The sequence below is a fragment of the Maylandia zebra genome, linkage group LG5 (genome assembly GCF_041146795.1).
Source record: "Maylandia zebra isolate NMK-2024a linkage group LG5, Mzebra_GT3a, whole genome shotgun sequence".
NCBI classification, from domain to species: Eukaryota; Metazoa; Chordata; class Actinopteri; order Cichliformes; family Cichlidae; genus Maylandia; species Maylandia zebra.
This window is the reverse complement of record NC_135171.1, coordinates 2720028-2737806: the sequence shown is the minus strand read 5'-3', so window position 1 is coordinate 2737806 and position 17779 is coordinate 2720028. Positions and strand designations below refer to the sequence as shown.

At 40.7% G+C, this 17779-nt stretch overlaps 1 protein-coding gene across 3 annotated transcripts in view; it reads left to right on the top strand.

The window, feature by feature from the left end:
* cadpsa (Ca2+-dependent activator protein for secretion a) overlaps positions 1–17347 on the top strand; it is a 348666-nt gene extending 331319 nt beyond the window's left edge. For 2 of the 3 annotated variants that reach the window (XM_076883644.1, XM_004572172.5), the window contains 2 exons: positions 10468–10572; positions 13393–17347. In XM_076883644.1, coding sequence (XP_076739759.1) covers positions 10468–10572; positions 13393–13566 — 279 coding nt within the window. In that variant the 3' untranslated portion in view covers positions 13567–17347. Of the gene's footprint in view, positions 1–10467; positions 10573–13388 lie in introns of all 3 variants that reach the window. The other variant, XM_076883645.1, reaches the window with a different exon arrangement.
* Positions 17348–17779: the final 432 nt, after the last annotated feature.

Sequence of the window (17779 nt, the reverse complement as noted above, 5' to 3'; positions counted from 1 at the left end):
AGATTACAGCGGTCCCTGGTTTATCGCAGGAGTTACGTTCTAAAAATAACCCGCGATAGGTGAAATCCGTGAAGTAGCCAATTTCATTTTTTACAATCATTACAGATATTTTAAGGCTGTAAAACCCCTCACCACACACTTTATACACTTTTCTCAGACAGGCACGAAGATTTTCACACTTTTCTCTCTTGTTTAAACTCTCAAAGTTCAAACCTTCATAGAAAAATAAGAATGAAACCAAAGATCAAACCCTGTTTTCAGGTCCAGAACATGGGAATTAATGAATCAATGGTATGAAAGTGGAGGAAGCAAGAAGAATGAGTTGAGTAACGTTTGACATATCTGACTGTTTTGTTTCGCTTGATGCGCCTTATGGTCTGAAAAATACAGTAACTTCTACCTTCCTTTAGCATGTCCAGAAGTTCAAGTTTTCCATCTTCCTCTGCCTTTTGGGTGCTGTTGCAGGTGCCTTTGATGGTGCAAAACATTTCATCAACATTGTTGTGTTTTATGGGGAGAAAACTTACAAACATACAGTACAGCACTTCAGAGTCACACTGCTAGGATCGAAGATTTATGTAAATCCGTCAAGCAGAACGCATTCTGTACTGTACAGGATACGGAGATTGATTGACAATGGTCTACAGCCTGCATCCTGACAATGGTCAGCATGCAGAATACAATGCGCTGTAAAAAAAAAAAAAAAAAGCATGCAAAAATGCAAAAAAATCGGAGCAGCGAGGCTGTGAAAAGTGAACTGCGTTATAGCGAGGGACCACTGTACACCTAAAGCTTTATAGTTTCATAGTTAGGGCTGGTGATCACATGACCCTGAATCTCGCTTGTTTTATAGTGTAATTTCTTTACGTTGTTGCATTAATGCAAGTTATTATATTGCTGATGACAGCAATATAATAATCTTCAATGCAAAAAATTTCATTAAACAGCTGAGTAGGTAGTTGGGGAAGGTTTCGGGGGTTTAGAGGTGTACTGCAAATCCTGCTGGTGGCAGTGCCCCCCACTGCCAAGCACCATCTGAAGACTGGGGTGTGAACATGCATGAGGTTTGCGTGTAGCAGTGGCAAGAGCTGGTGTCAAATGGGGGCAGGAGGTTGCTCTATCGCCCATCTTTTGCTCAAAGAGGGATGGACCAATTTTATACATGTGTATGAGGCAGTGTGCTTGTGTGTGTGTTTAGTGTTGTACAGGGTGTGCATGTTGCCCAAGTGTAGGTAGAGCTTCATCAGACTGTTGTGAGGTGACAAAACACACACAAATGCACTAACACAGTCAAGGCTGTCGAGCAAATCGGGGCCCATGATTCAGATGGAACTCGTTAGAATGTCACAGATTTTGATCCCTGTGGGGTTATGGCATTATGTATGCAGAGCCATATTACGCTTATTTTGGCTGTCTGCAAGAGCTAGCCCCCTGCTGATCCCCATGCAGCCTAAAAAAGAGAGCTTGGGAGAATTTGTTTTTTTTCTCATGCTTTTCTTTTGTTATCTCCAGACATAAAGCGAGAGGGGCCAACACTGTTCATTTGACAACCTTAGTCAAAGTGATTTTCAAGTTTGTGGATGCCACAATTTGTTCACCCTATCCTGAAAAAGTCAGATCTCTTCCTGCATGGTTTGACAGTAAAGTGGCTTTGAAATATTTGTAGCTCAGATAGCTGCGTTTTAGAGAAAGTGAAGAGATTTCTCCACAAATTTGAAATGGGCCCATAGAGCCCAAATTTTAAACAGAAGTTGTTGTTAATTAACAGGAAAAGTATGTTTACTTATGCATGTATGTATCTTTTCAATAATTATGGGTGGTATGGTGGTGCAGTGGATGGCACTACTGTTCCACAAGGTGCCTGCCTGGCACCTGTGCCTGTATGGGTTCCCTCCAGGTCTCCCTACGGGAGCTCAGATAGTCTCCAGCCCTTCACAGTAGCATCACAGAACTTTTTCCCACACCAGTACTTTTTTAGATATATATTCTGCATTTTTCAGAGTTAATTGGACAATCTAATATAACAGAAGGATTATATTTAATACTTAAATGAAAATTATTGGCAAACAGACTCTCAGACAGGAGTCTAGTATGGTTGCTGGTGTCTGCCAGCTGTACAGGCATTCATGTCCAGTGTACACTGAGTTCTCAGACACCTAGCACTTTGTGGACAAAGCTGTTTTCACCTTGTCTGAAATGTTCCTATGATCCAATTTCTTTCACACAATACACAGCATGTTTTACTTTGAATACTGTCAAGTATAGCGCTGAATTTGTTTAGATTTTATTACACTTTTGGATTTATCACACTTGTTGAAAACAAGTTTTAAAATTTGGGGGGGTTTTAAAACCCACCCTCCTTTGTTCTAAATAAGCTCTATTCACTAGCTGGGCCCTCATTTTAGGTTTGACAGCGTTTTGGTAGGTAAAGGTGATGCTTGGACATGAATTGAGCTGCGGTTTGGGGAAGGCCTCGAAGGGGACTGGCGACAGCGGCCTGGCAGATCCCCGTGTACTAAATAGGAGTGAAGAAGTTAAAGAATTGAGAACAAGGAGGGAGGGAGGGTGGGGCACGTAAACGAGAATGAACAGTTTGCAGAACTGGGGAGAGATAAATGACAACCGGAAGGAGCATGTTTGGAAGCGTGGTCCCGCTCCTGAAATCCCGATACATAATCTCCAATAAATACTGAACATCTTCTTACTAACCATGTCTTATAAAAGAGCCTCACCATTTTTACAGAGTTTTATAGAAAATTTCTAAAGACAAACTAGATGCTAACTGGACTGGTACTTCTGTAGCACTTTTCTTCTCCGTTTGAACAATTCACCCATTCACACATTGATATAAGCGCCCTTTTTAACCTAACATTCAAACAATCTTGGGGTCCAGTAGCCTACACAAGGATAGTCCTTTTCCACTAGTACTTACTTGGATTGGCTTGGCATGGCTCTACTTGGTTTTTAGGGTTTTTCATTACATCGTAGTACCTGGTACCAGGTACTTTTTCAGTGCCTACTCAGCATATGTTAGGTGGTACTCCATTGTAATGAAATCACATTCACTTGCCTCGAGCTGCATTGAGTCGAGCCGAGTAGGAGCAAAAGGCCTGTTAGATTGGTGGTGGACCTGCTGTAGCACCTGAGACACAAATGGCTTTACAACTGATGCAACATACGACTTTAACACAGATAAATGTTTGTTTGGGTCTTTCTTTCTTTCTCTATGCAACTTATAACTACTCACTGTTGGTCTGCACTATAAAATTGGTATTAAATTCAAACTGGCATTAAAAAAGGTTTTAAATCTGATGAAACTCGCAGGCATTATGTGTACACCAGATGTCCCTGACAGGCTTCCAAAATGCTAGTCATGGCAGCAAGAAGTCTTGTGACGTAACTGTCAAGTCCTTTTTTTATATAACATTAAGAAAACTAAAACAGAGCAAGCACAAAATGGCTGCTGCAAAAATGGCTGCAGATGGGACCTGTGCAAAGTCTCTTCAAAGGGAGAAGTGAAGGAGGGGCGGGTGATGGCAAGAGCAGCCAGTCAGTGGATCAGTCACTCCAGGCCTGGCCTCTCGGTGGGGGGTTGTGCTTGGGGCGAGATCACAGGCCTGCTGCCTCCCTGATGCCTTCACAGGCACACAGCAACAGATAGGAAGCTGTTGGCACCAGGTTGCCTCACTTATTCACCCCAGCACTGCTTCAGCACAATCATCTTTTCTGTAACCCATGTCCTCATTTACGGAGCTTGACCTACATGTAGACCTGGTGTCTTCATCGTGTCAGCCAGTCTGAACACCAAAGCAGGTTATGGTCTGCTTTGTTCTGTTCAAAAATGGATACATACGGAGTAGTTTTTGTGCTACTCATCGAGGTCATCGTTGATAGATAAAATAATATCTTAGCTTACTGTCACATCTACATTTTCTATAATTATGTGTATTGTGGCTCTGCGGGTCACGCTCAACAGTGGCACATAATAACTGGGGAAATGGGAGAAAACATGGTAATGTGGTATATCCTATGGTTCCAAATAAACTTTTACATTAAGCTTTAAGCTTTTATATGTATTTATTTCATTGGTGACTAACCCAGTCACCAATGTAAAAAAGGCATCTTAAAAAGTTCTTCATTCATTCATAATTTAATTCCAAAGGGCAATCTTTTGTATATTCTATAGGCAACCCTTTTTGTTTTAATGTCTTCAGTACTGCTTATGGATCATGAAAATCAGAAATCCAGTATCTCAATATGTTGATTTTAAGTAAATTAATAATTAATGTATTTTGTAGGAAAATATGTACAGCAGCATGGCGAAAGAAACGTTTGAGGCTAGTGTCAGATCAAGAGCCACTATGCCAAGATCCAAGAGTCTGGAACAAGAAGTCCAAGTTGTTTTAAGTCCAGTATGACGTTTCTAGAGTCTGTGATGATTTGTGGTGCTATGTCCTCTGCTGATTCTGGTGGTGGTTGGTCCACAGTGTTCTAATAAGTCAAACAGCAATGCAGCTGTCTATTTGGAGATCTTATGTCGTAGAATAGGAAATTGTTGGTAAACTGGTGCCAGGGTACAAAAAAGGGCCTCAACGCCTGTGATGAAATCACAGGAGCTCTGCTAGAGAAGAGTGTGGCAGTTAGTGAAGATATTGTAATGATGAGTCGGGGATTAATCTGGTTTTGTATTATGTGTTATAGCAGGCAGAGCGTGGACAAGGGACAGAGTGGGCAGGTTGTGAATAGGTAAGGGGGAGCTCTCGCTGCAGCAGCGCTGAGCAGTTTCAGAGGATAGCACTGTCAGATTAAGGGTGGCACATATAAACATTTGAGGGGGTCAAGGCTGGGGTCAGGGTTCATGGATGCTACTTGGACCTTTTATTTACTCGGCAAGTCAAGCTATCACACAAGAGAGTAACATTATGGTGTCAGAATATGGAGTGCTGTCATCAGAGAACTGACGGCACAAGGTATAAGGCTTTACATTACAGGACTCGGAAAGGTAGGTGATAATGAGAGTGTGGGAAGTTTCCACACACAGAGTTAGCCCAGCAATTTCATCTGAAAAATTACTCATAGGGAAAAAAGTTAGGAAGAGAAGAAAAACAAAATCCCACCCAAACCTGTCCTGCTGAAACCAGCAGCACATCTCATGTGTGCTGAGTCAGCTTTATGGTAAGATAACCACAAAAGACAACGAGTGACTATTTCTAAATAGTTAATACTAGAATTTGACAATACTGTAAAATGAAGCATTTAGAATCCTTTTAACAGGACACTCTTTTCCCCTAATGTGGAATGACATAAGAAAAACGCTAATTGAATCCAACTTTCATGCTAGATTAAGCAAATATGGGTTGTGGCAGCACTGTCTATTACAGCTCAGTAATAAAGTGGTAATAGTAGGGTAATAAGGCAGAAACAGAACCTAATAAGTTATTACCATTCAAAGATCCAGCATGCAGCACGTAGCACCAAGCCACCTGCTTACATACTGAACATTAAAGCAACCACGACCATCTATGGTAGTTCTCTGAGCAACAATTTCACAGATACAGATTGCCCTTTGTACCATTATAATTTTTGTATAAAGTAAAATAATTAGTCCAAAATAACATATACGTTGGGATATTCAATGTCTATCATTAGAAATAAACAAATACAAAATTAATTGGGGGTGCGGGGAGCTATACTCTTAGTACACCACACATCCAACCCCCTCACATAAACTGTTATAACTAGAGTGCTTATATATAACAGATACAGACAGACACACTCACATTCACACCCATGGGCAATTTAGAGTTACCAATTAACCTATCCCCACTAACTGCATGTCTTTGGACTGTGGGAGGAAGCCGGAGTACCCGGAGAGAACCCACACAAACACAGAACATGCAAACTCCACTGTGCTGCCCTGCCAGAGTGAAAGCTATGGGAGATTTTAGACATGTTAGATTGTGTGAGTGGCGTGATGGTGTAGTGGTTAGTACTATTGGCTGAAATCAAGACGGTTTATGGTTTGAACCCTGGCTGGGTTTTCATAGTCATTTTAATATATCATTACATTCCAAATAGTTTCTTTATGCGTCTTTCAAATCAAGTAATTTATCATATTCAATAGACATTTCCTCCCTCTAAACATGCATATACCCCCTCCCCCTTCATTTTCATTCCCTTTTTTCTCCAGACTCCCATCCATTCTGCTGTGACCCTGACTGTGCAAAGTGAGTCGGCTTGTATTAGTATCACCCTACACTCATCACTGTCCATCAATTAGGCTGACACCAGCAAGGGCCCAAAGAGAAACATCTGCAGCTGCTGTGCTCGGAGCGCACTGTGCCTCACAGAGCTTACTGTTTGTCTAAGCCAAGGAGTCAATGCTAGTTTGAAAATGGAAATACTGATGTAATTGGTCGATGGATGGTACCTTGATACTACATGATGTGGAATGCTATGGCTAAAGTAACAAATACTACAACCAGTGGTTTTCTTAGTCTTGATTGGGATGCATCTAGGTGTGCTATTTTTAAAATCATTACTAACGTAGTAAATGACATCACAGAACAAACCAAGACTAATTTAATTACATGAAAGCAAAGAAATGTAAATGGAAGCCAGACAGTATTCCCCCAGAAAAGTTACTGCAGGTTAGGTATTAAAGTACATTAAAATTACTTTAGAAGGCTTTATCAGAAATGACTAATAGCTGCTAATCATTATGCTAACTTATGCTTCCTGTCGGAAGTAAGGAGACTCTAGCATGAAACAAAGCACCATTCTCCACACCATTAGACAACCACAAAGGCACTGCTACAAGGCAGGTAGCCATGGTTTTAGTCAAAAACCTAACCCTACCAAGCATCCAACAGAAACTGGTATTCATCAGAGCAGGCAATATTTTTCTACATTCCTGATTTACTATCCATCCATCCACCCTTTCTTTCTCTCTCGCTCATTTCCTTTCTTTGTCAGTATTCCGTCCATCTGCTCAACACATTCTTTTCATTCATTACATACATACATACACTTTCACCTCTACCCTTAATCACCCAAACCTGCTCTTCATTCTTTCCAGCCTAAGCTCTTGGGTCGTGTCCAAATTCATGGGCTGCATCCTCCTGAGGCCGCATTTCTAGACCGATTACGTCACAGCGACGCGCCGAAGGCGGTCCAAATTCGTAGACTCCTCTGAATGCAGCCGACAAATGCATCCTCCTTTTCCCCGAATTTGAAGGATGGGTCGGGTGTGTCCTTCGTGGCCTACCATATCCCGGAATTCATAGCGCGGCCCAGCCAAACTCCAGTTTCCAACAATGGCGGCCGCTACTAAGTTTTAAAATTACTCTTACTAATCTTTCTGGGTCACAAAATAAACTTTTAACATATTTTCAGGTGAGAAAGTAGCTGTGTAAACATCAAACATCTGCTCGGTTTATCAAGATATCGCATATTTGCTAAAGTGCTTCGACATTTTCAGAGACGTCTGCTACCCACCAGCTCGACAGCTAGCCGGGAGCTCGAGGGTTACTGGAGCCGCCGAGAACGGCACAACTCCCGGCACATCATTTTCAGATCACCGCGGACTTTCGCTGCTCGGGTTAAACGTGATATATAAGTCACTTAGACAACCTAAAAATGTTATTGTTGGGCTTTTTTCAGTGTTTTGTTTGTTCGTGAGTAAATCGGTTTGGCTGAGATTAAAGTTATTCGATTAGATAAAATAAAACTTTATTAATCCCCCGGGTGGGTTCCACCTTGGTTTTCACACAGCTGACTAAACGTCAAACAGAAAACTGATTAAACAGTAGTATGAGACGGTCGAGAGTTTACGCCAGTGTCCTGTTATATTTTAGATAGCAAGGAGCAGACGGCAAGTTTATTAAACTCCACCGAGACAGCGGCGACGCTAATCTGAAGGCTAGACCGTCCAATTTCACGGCCGTTTACTTCCGGCCTACCCGACCCTCTGAGGACCCGGCCCACATAGACCGCGAAGGCCGGGCCCTCAGGAGGATGCAGCCCATGAATTTGGACACGACCTTGGTCTAGCCAGTTGTGTGCTGTTTTTACAGGAAGGCAAGTAGAACCAATTGCTAAGATGACTGCCAAGCCTGTTCAACTTGCCTGTTTTATGGCCATGGTTAGAACTCCTGTCCCCTCTCCATCGTGGTTTCTTGCTGTTGTATTAAAGGAATAATTAAGAACTTTTTCAAAGACCATCCTCACGTTACCCACATGATTCGCGGGGGGAAACTTTTCCGTTACGACGCTAAATCACTGTAATTCATTTACCCTCTAATGCTAGCTGCATTTCTATACGAAGTGTAGGTCTAACTGATCTCAGAACAGTAACAGCTGAGCCAGTGGCAGCTTGCCTCGCATGCTGCTTTCCCATCAGTTTACAGTCACAATTCACATGTACAAACTACTAGAAAAGAGCTGCTGGGCTCTCAGGAAATTGATGAACTGATTTAGTTTAAGAAATCAGTCACATTGGTCTTTGCAGTAGCCCTTTTTCACCAATCATAATGGGGGGCTCAGCAGTCCTGAGAGGTGGATTTGACTAAATGGTTTCATTAAATCCAGTTTAAGTTAACTTATATAGCATTTATACCCAAGTGGCCTCACGACCGCCTCTCTGTTTTGGTGGATAATGTAGCTCTTTTTAAGATATCAGTCTCCAGCTTGCACTGGGGCTGTTTGAAACAGAGTGTGAAGCAGTGGGAATGACAAATAGCATTTCCAAGTCTGAGGCCATGATTCTCAGCCAGAAAAGGGTGGCTGGAGCACTCCGGGAAGGGGATAAGTTGCTACCACAAGTCGAGGAACATTGTTCCTTTGGCCTCTTCCTCATCAAACCCAGAATTATCCATCGGATTGCAAAACAGAGAAGCATGATTTGTCACTACAGAGAACACCTCTTCACTGCGCTAGAATCCCGTGGTGCCATGCTTACACCACTGCATCCAGTGCTTTGCATTGCGCTTGGTGATGTAAGGCTTAAATGCAGCTTTTTGGCAATGGAAACTCATTCCATGAAACCTTCTATGCACTGTTCTTGAGCTGATCTGAAGGCTGGAGCTCTAAAGGAATTGACTGTGCAGAAAGTTGGCAACCTGTGTGCATTATGCACCTCAGCATCTGCTCACACTGTGCTGTGGACATAGAAGTGATTGGAACACCAGAATTAAATTATTTGGATGGGTGAGTGAATACCTTTGGCTATGTAGTGATGTCCTTCAGCAAACACAGTAAACAAATATGTAAGGCAGCCTTTATTCATTTGCTCATTAAAAATATCCTGTCTCAGAGTGACGCTGAAAAACTAGTTCATGCATTTATTACTTCCAGGCTGGACGACTGTAATTCATTATTATCAGGATGTCCTAAAAACTCCCTGAAAAGCCTTCAGCTGATCCAAAATGCTGCAGCAAGAGTCCTGACAGGGACTAGAAAGAGAGAGCAGATTTCTCCTGTTTTGGCTTCCTGTTAAATCCAGGATTCAAAATCCTGCTGCTCACATACAAGGTCTTAAATAATCAGGCCCATTGAACCAAATCACCTCATACCCATATGGAAAAGAAATAGAAAAAACTTATAAAAGACTTGCATCAGATGTGGCCTACTTCATATAGTGAATCATATAAGGCGTATATGAAAGTGGCCACTTTCATATATTGTTTTAGTAAGTATCCAAAACATACAAGTTTCACTTATATAATTTTTCAATGGATCTTATATCTGTTTTCACTCTTGTATGCTTTTTATACAAGTTTCACACAAGACAGATACAAACTTTATAAGATTTATATATATCTTTTCCATATGGGGAAGTCAACATTAAGTATGATGAACTGGTTCTGATGTTTTATTAATAAGAAAAGTAAGAAACTGAGATTCTGCATCCAAGAAGAAGGCAGCAGCAGGGAGAATTTCACTGTTTCATCCAGGAGCTGAAGCTGCCGCTTTCATACGTATTTCAGGAGGGCAGTTTGGACTTTAGTTAGCAGAGGTGGGACCTCATCTAAAGAGGCAAAGAAATCGTTTCAGAGAGCCGACTGGTCTGGAGTAGAGTAGCTGTGTGTCTGAGTTGAAATAGGATTATTTATCACTGCACTTGTTGAAAATGCAGTGACCTGAGTCGTCAGATCTGTGTATTTGGATTCCAGCAATCAAAAATAAAGGGCAGGAAATTTGTTCAGTGAAATTACGCAGCTAGAGTCAACGGCTGCATTAAGAATTGGTAAGTCCAAAACACAAAATATTTGAATAGATTTTACACGTCTAGTGTGTAAACGCCTTCTCAATGGTACACAGCAAGGATGAAATTATCCTTTTTTTTCAGCCAAAAGCACCATCGCAATAATCTCTACAGAGGTCAAGTTATTGTTTAGAGCTAAAATTGTGCATTTCACAGAGAATCACTTGACACTACAGTGGTGTATGTTTGTGTGTATTTTACAGCAATGGTACACGAGCACAATGACCCTTATAGGAACATGGCTGACTGACCGTGTGGACCTGCAGCTCCATGTTTATCAGTTGAAGGTTCTCATTAGAATTGTCAAGGTGAGAATTACTTGCTATTATAAACTCAGCAAAAAAAGTAAGGAAATTTGTGTTTGGCTAATTTTTCCTTCATTGTAACACTGCTTCTAGCCAATAGATCTTATCCTCTTAGCCTGTTTATTTTCCCTTAAATATTGCAACAGTTATAAGGAAAATGTATTTGTGGGTTAACGACAGAATTGAGCCTATTGGTTGTGCCCATGAAAAAACTTCGACCCTGCTGCAGTGTTCGCTTGGTGTCTGATTAAAGCATGCCCTATTTGACTTATCTGAATAGGGTACCTGCCATAGGGCATGGGTATCAAACTCCAGTCCTCCAGGGCTGGTGTCCTGAAACTTTTCCATGTGTCCCTGCTGCAACACACCTGAATAAAATTAGTAGGTCATTAGCAAGACTCTATAGAACTTGATTGCATGCTTAGGTCGCGACCCCCAACCCTATTCAAGTAAATAAAAGTGAAGTAGCATGTTTGAAAAAACGTACTTCTAAATATATTTTTAGTTCACCATGTTCATTCATTCATGAGCTGCTGTAACAGGAATCAAATGGCTGAATTGCCACCTCAGCGTGAAGTCAAGTTCTATAGAGTATCAATTAAGGGAGAATAAAAGAATATACATACACACACGCACGCACGCACGCACACACACACACATATATATATATATATATATATATATATATATATATATATATATATATATATATATATATATATATATACAGTGGGGCAAAAAAGTATTTAGTCAGCCACCGATTGTGCAAGTTCCCCCACCTAAAATGATGACAGGGGTCAGTAATGTGCACCAGAGGTACACTTCAACTGTGAGAGACAGAATGTGAAAAAAAAAAATCCATGAATCCACATGGTAGGATTTGTAAAGAATTTATTCGTAAATCAGGGTGGAAAATAAGTATTTGGTCAGTAATTAAAATACAACTCAATACTTTGTAACATAACCTTTGTTGGCAATAACAGAGGTCAAACGTTTACTATAGGTCTTTACCAGGTTTGCACACACAGTAGCTGGTATGTTGGCCCATTCCTCCATGCAGATCTTCTCGAGAGCAGTGATGTTTTGGGGCTGTCGCCGAGCAACACGGACTTTCAACTCCCGCCACAGATTTTCTATGGGGTTGAGGTCTGGAGACTGGCTAGGCCACTCCAGGACTTTCAAATGCTTCTTACGGAGCCACTCCTTTGTTGCCCGGGCGGTGTGTTTTGGATCATTGTCATGTTGGAAGACCCAGCCTCGTTTCATCTTCAAAGTTCTCACTGATGGAAGGAGGTTTTGGCTCAAAATCTCACAATACATGGCCCCATTCATTCTGTCCTTAACACGGATCAGTCGTCCTGTCCCCTTGGCAGAAAAACAGCCCCATAGCATGATGTTTCCACCCCCATGCTTCACAGTAGGTATGGTGTTCTTGGGATGCAACTCAGTATTCTTCTTCCTCCAAACACGACGAGTTGAGTTTATACCAAAAAGTTCTACTTTGGTTTCATCTGACCACATGACATTCTCCCAATCCTCTGCTGTATCATCCATGTGCTCTCTGGCAAACTTCAGACGGGCCTGGACATGCACTGGCTTCAGCAGTGCATGTCCAGGCCTCCACTGTCTGGCACTGCGGGATTTGATTCCCTGCCGTTGTAGTGTGTTACTGATGGTGACCTTTGTTACTTTGGTCCCAGCTCTCTGCAGGTCATTCACCAGCTCCCCCCGTGTGGTTCTGGGATCTTTGCTCACCGTTCTCATGATCATTTTGACCCCACGGGATGAGATCTTGCGTGGAGCCCCAGAGGGAGATTATCAGTGGTCTTGTATGTCTTCCATTTTCTGATGATTGCTCCCACAGTTGATTTTTTCACACCAAGCTACTTGCCTATTGTAGATTCACTCTTCCCAGTCTGGTGCAGGTCTACAATACTTTTCCTGGTGTCCTTCGAAAGCTCTTTGGTCTTGGCCATGGCGGAGTTTGGAGTCTGACTGTTTGAGGCTGTGGACAGGTGTCTTTTATACAGATGATGAGTTCAAACAGGTGCCATTCATACAGGTAACGAGTGGGGGACAGAAAAGCTTCTTACAGAAGACGTTACAGGTCTGTGAGAGCCAGAGATTTTCCTTGTTTGAGGTGACTAAATACTTATTTTCCACCCTAATTTACGAATAAATTCTTTACAAATCCTACCATGTGGATTCATGGATTTTTTTTTTCATGGCGAGTGGCTCCAGCAGATCCCGGGAACAACATCGGAGATCTCTGTCCAGAAGAGCGCAGTCCTGGTGTTTTTTATATATATATATATATATATATATATGCTATGTAGGAGCGAACGTTAAAAAAATGTTAAAAAACAAGATGGACAGCGTTTTACACAGGTTAGCCTTTGGCTTAGTAGTTAGCCCCGCTCTATGTCTCCTCCACTGTCGGATGTTACTGGTGCGAAGCTCAGTTGCTTCCTGGAAATAGCCGGCGTAGTATACCGAGCCTATGTAGAAGATCCAAAGTGGTCGCATCTACTACATCTATTGTTTAAGCAGACTTTAACGGTGCTATCATCAGCCAGTGCAGCTGCAGCTTAACAGGGCACCACTATCATCATCATATTAATAAGATGTACTGATGTTCACCTAAACTTTTGTTTACCTAATTTGAAGGCCGACTCAAGACCTGATGATTTCATTAACACCTCAAGAGGCTAAGTGGATGAGTCAGGGACTCACCAACCCAATCAGCTTACATGCTTTTTTTATATTTCCTGCGAAGCCAGGAATGTCTCTGCTAATCATTTTTCATTTTTCTCTTTGAGATAGAAAAAGTACCGTGACTTCCGCCTTCAAGGGGTACTGGACTCTACGCTAAACACTAAGATGTACGAAACTGTAAGAAACCGACTAACCTTGGAAGAAGCCACGGCATCGGTGAAAGAAGGAGGGATGCAAGGCATTTCAATGAAGGACAGCGATGAAGAAGATAACGACAACTAGATCAAAAGAGTTGAAATAATAATAATAATTTCAGTGTTTTTCAAAGGGTCAGGTATATTGCCTGACAGTCCACACCAGTCCTTCTATAGAGTCAAAATAATTTGGCCTGTTCCCTCCATTGCTTGGTTTTAGTTTTTCTGTTGCCAATACTTCCACAATTCTGTTAAATTTATGACATTTATTATTATGTTTATACTATTATGTATCTTTAAACACCTTCAAGTGTGTCAATAATCATCACTTTAAATCTTCAAAGCTAAATTTCCAAATAATTAAGGCTAGTACCTAAATTATCTTTTGCCTTAATTATTTAGTCTTTGTATTCTGTTCTTGTTTATACTTTGAGAAAAACAGTGTTGTCTCTGCACTTCTGCTGGAAAAACTCTCAAGTGATTTAGGCCATTATACTGTGATTTCAAGAAAAACAGTAAAACTAATACATGTGTCTGTCTATTCCAAAGTCTGCCTGCAAATGCAGGATGAACTTTGCACTGTCAAATTCACATTGTGTCTGATGGAAGTGTCGCAAGAAAATATGGATATTTATTTGTTGGTATTCACCTGGCCCAAAACAGCTAAATTACAGCATTGAGAAGTTTTTTTTAATGTTTTCCACCAATATGGATGACAGTTTTCTTTCCATATGATATGACTATGAAAAAGTAATTATCTTGTTTTGTTGCACCAGATGTGAAAGTGATTTAAATTCTCTTCCTTTGTAATGGTTCAGCATCATTTCTCAACTAAAAAAATCAAATTAATGTTTTTTTACATTATGTGATGTTATAGGATGTGACAGTGACGGTTTGTTTTTTGCAGGCTCTAAAACATGCTTTGCAATTGCCAACAGCAAATGTGAGACAACAAAAGAAATTCAGCACATTATCAACAGTACGACTGGTGGTCACATAGAATCATTTTACACCAACAAAAAATATACATTTGAATACATCTTTAGAAACCCTATCGCTAGTGTCATATGATAGGAACTGTGTCAAATTTTCAGGGTGTAACAAGTGTTAGAGGTTCAACATTACAAGTGTTTGGTTCAGTGTATGAATCAAATGATTCCTGTCTAGTAATCTAAATCTAAATGTCATGTGGTGTATGGAAGGGCAGAATGTGAATTCAGAGGACAGGGTTCAAAATTGGACCTTTATTTAAAGCTGACAGGTGAAAAACAAAGTCAAAAAATAATAGTGGTAAGTCTACAATGTCTAACACATAGAGAACAAACCCTACAAAAACACAAAAATGGGGGTTCAAATAAATGGAGGTAAATGGAGAAATAGAAAACAGCAGGGAACACAGATGGAACTAATCAGGGAAAACAAGACAAAAGAAGTAGGAAAACCCAAATAATTCAAACTAAGAAGGCCCGAGAATATAAACACAAACAGAAAACCTAACAAGATTTCAAGAACGAAGCAGTAAACGCTGAATGGAGACTGGAGGGTGTTCTCCAACTACAGGGGTGGAATCACACTCCTTACTTTCCCTGGGAGTGTGGACTGGAGAGAAGAGCTTGTCTGTTAGTCGAATGTTGGATACAAGAGGATCAGTGTGGTGTTTGTGGTTTTCATGGAACACTGAACCAGCTCTTTATTCTCTCAAGGACAATTGAGGGTGGGTGGGAATTTGCCCAACTAGCCTACATGAGATTTGTGGACCTAGAGAAGTAATTTGTCCACATCCCTCGGCGTATCCTGGAGTATGTGGTGTCTGGTCCATTGCTATGACCTGTTTTATCCCTCTATAATCATTGCACGAGCTTTGTTTGCATTGCCGGCAATAAGTCGGACTCATTCCTGGTGCGTATTGGACTCCACCAGGGCTACCCTTTGTCACTGACTCGCTTTGTAGTTTTTATGGACAGGTTTTCTAGGCATAGCCATGTGGCAGAAAGCTTCCACTTTTGTGGCCTCAGAATCTCATCTCACCTTTTTGCAGATGATGTGGTTCTTGTTGGCTTCATCAGCCAAGTGTGAGTCATTGGGAATGAGAATCAGGACCTCCAACTCTAAGGCCATGGTCTCAGCTGGAAAAGGGTGGGGTCCCTACTCAAATTCAGGGACGAGTTACAACCCTAAACGGAGGAGTTTAAGTATCTTGGGGTCTTGTTGACACGTGACTGAAGAAGGGAGCTTGACAGACAGATTGTAGGCCGGAGCTGCAGTGATGCTGACGCTGCATCAGACCGTTGTGGTGAAGAGAGAGCTGACCTCTTGATTTATCAGTCAATCTGCGTGGCATGCTATCTACGTGCTCAGACTGGTGAACCAAAATTGAGGAGCTCATTTATGTTAATGTACTTATACTCCTAAACTAAAAGTTTAGAGTATTATGGATTTGGCTTTCCACCAATTGACAGAGCAAGCTACTTTCTGTTTTCTTTTATTGCTAAACTTGGTGCCTAAATAACAGTGAAATAGTGAAAAAAAATTGCATGTAGCAAAATATCAAGATGTCAAATTTAAACAATATGCTGTTATGATGTTATTATGTATTTGCCCTGCACAAAAATGGCTTATATATCACAGATGCAGCAAACAGAGAGCTGGTAGAGAGCTTGTACTGTTAGAGTATAATTGTACTTTTTGGTTTTGTTTATTTATTTTTGGGGGTAAATCGATAAAATAAAATAAAAGTATGGGGTTATGGATGGTCCCTGAACATTAACAAGAAAGTACATGAAACAAAATATGGAGTGCATAATCAGTTCAACATATGTAGTTGGACTTAAATGAGGCACACCTAAATGTTATTAGTCTGTCAGTGCACCCAGATTTTTTGCATGACTTGAAATTGTGGCCACAAAATAATGTGAAGGAATAATGTGTTAAATATCTGTATGTATGTGTTTTGTGCAGTAGAACTGGAAGACAACCCTTTGTGAGTTCCAGGGTCATCACAATACACACAATCACTTTTTTTCCCTTTACAAAGTAAATGATGCACTGCCAGTAATTTAAGTATTTGGTTAAACGGCCACAGATAAATATATGAGCAGCACAAGCTGTGTGCATTAGTTTGAACATCAACCTTGCATCTCTGGCTTTTCCTAACTTTGTTTGGTTTATGCATATAGTACAGCAATACACTTGTAGTTCGATTTTTAATTACACTTCTAGAGCAATTTTTTTCAACATTTTTCACATTTTAAATTTTAGAGCAAATCTTTTTTTAGTCGACTATATGTTTAAATAATACCATTTATTTGCCATTTGTTGTTTGTTCTTGATAAACCAAGTTTCCTATATGTCCCCAAGGCTCTATTGCAGGATCTATGAGGGAATTAATTGTCATTTTTATAATGGACGACAAGAAATGAAGTTTCCTACAACTTTGCTTTTCTCAGTTGTGTTCTTTACCTTGAGTTACATATCATACTGTATGTAAGAATTGCATGGACCTGGTATTTATTTCCCAAAGTGTTTTTGCTCCATGTGTGATGTTACGGGGGGTTCACCTTCTGCCTTCTTGAAAAATCCACTGAGGCCAAGAAGATTTAAATAAAAGTCATTGGAAAGTGTAGAAAGAAGTTTACAGCTCATTTATTTTTGTCTTCAATGTGAATTCACATTGTGAACTGTAAGAATGTGACCCAGGAGGGTGGAAAAGAAGAAACAAAGTGAAAGAAATAACAACAAAATCCATATTTGTTAATCTGTGCCCATGACCTCCTGACTTGCTCCACAGCAGCATTTTCTTAAGACACAGAGTCTTAGATTAATTCTGTGGATTAAAGTCATCTTGAGCGTTTATAGTACCACCCTGAAGGAGATTTAGCTGCATTGACCAAAATCAAATCCAGAGCTGAAGATGAACGCTATGACTAAATTCGAGGAGATTAGATATAATATCATTCCAAATTAAAAGAGGATAGGATATCTCTTAATTAATCTATAGACGGGAAGGGACTGAGGGGGATGGGGGGTGCTTGCGTGTTGGGGAGTGGCGGGGTGATGTGGGGGTGAAATCCTTCTTAGAATATGAGGAAAACAAGGTTTTTGGTAAGAACAAGGTCCATCTAATCCCTGGGTGATCCAAATGCTCACTGTGATGACTTCATCATCAGTTTGTTTAAAGCATTTGGACGAGTGCAGAAATAAATAACTTCATAATATCAGCACTTACGGGATCATGTGATAACTATGGAAATTAAATGTATTTCTGCCAAAATAAATAAAAATTTATTTGGGCAATCCATTAA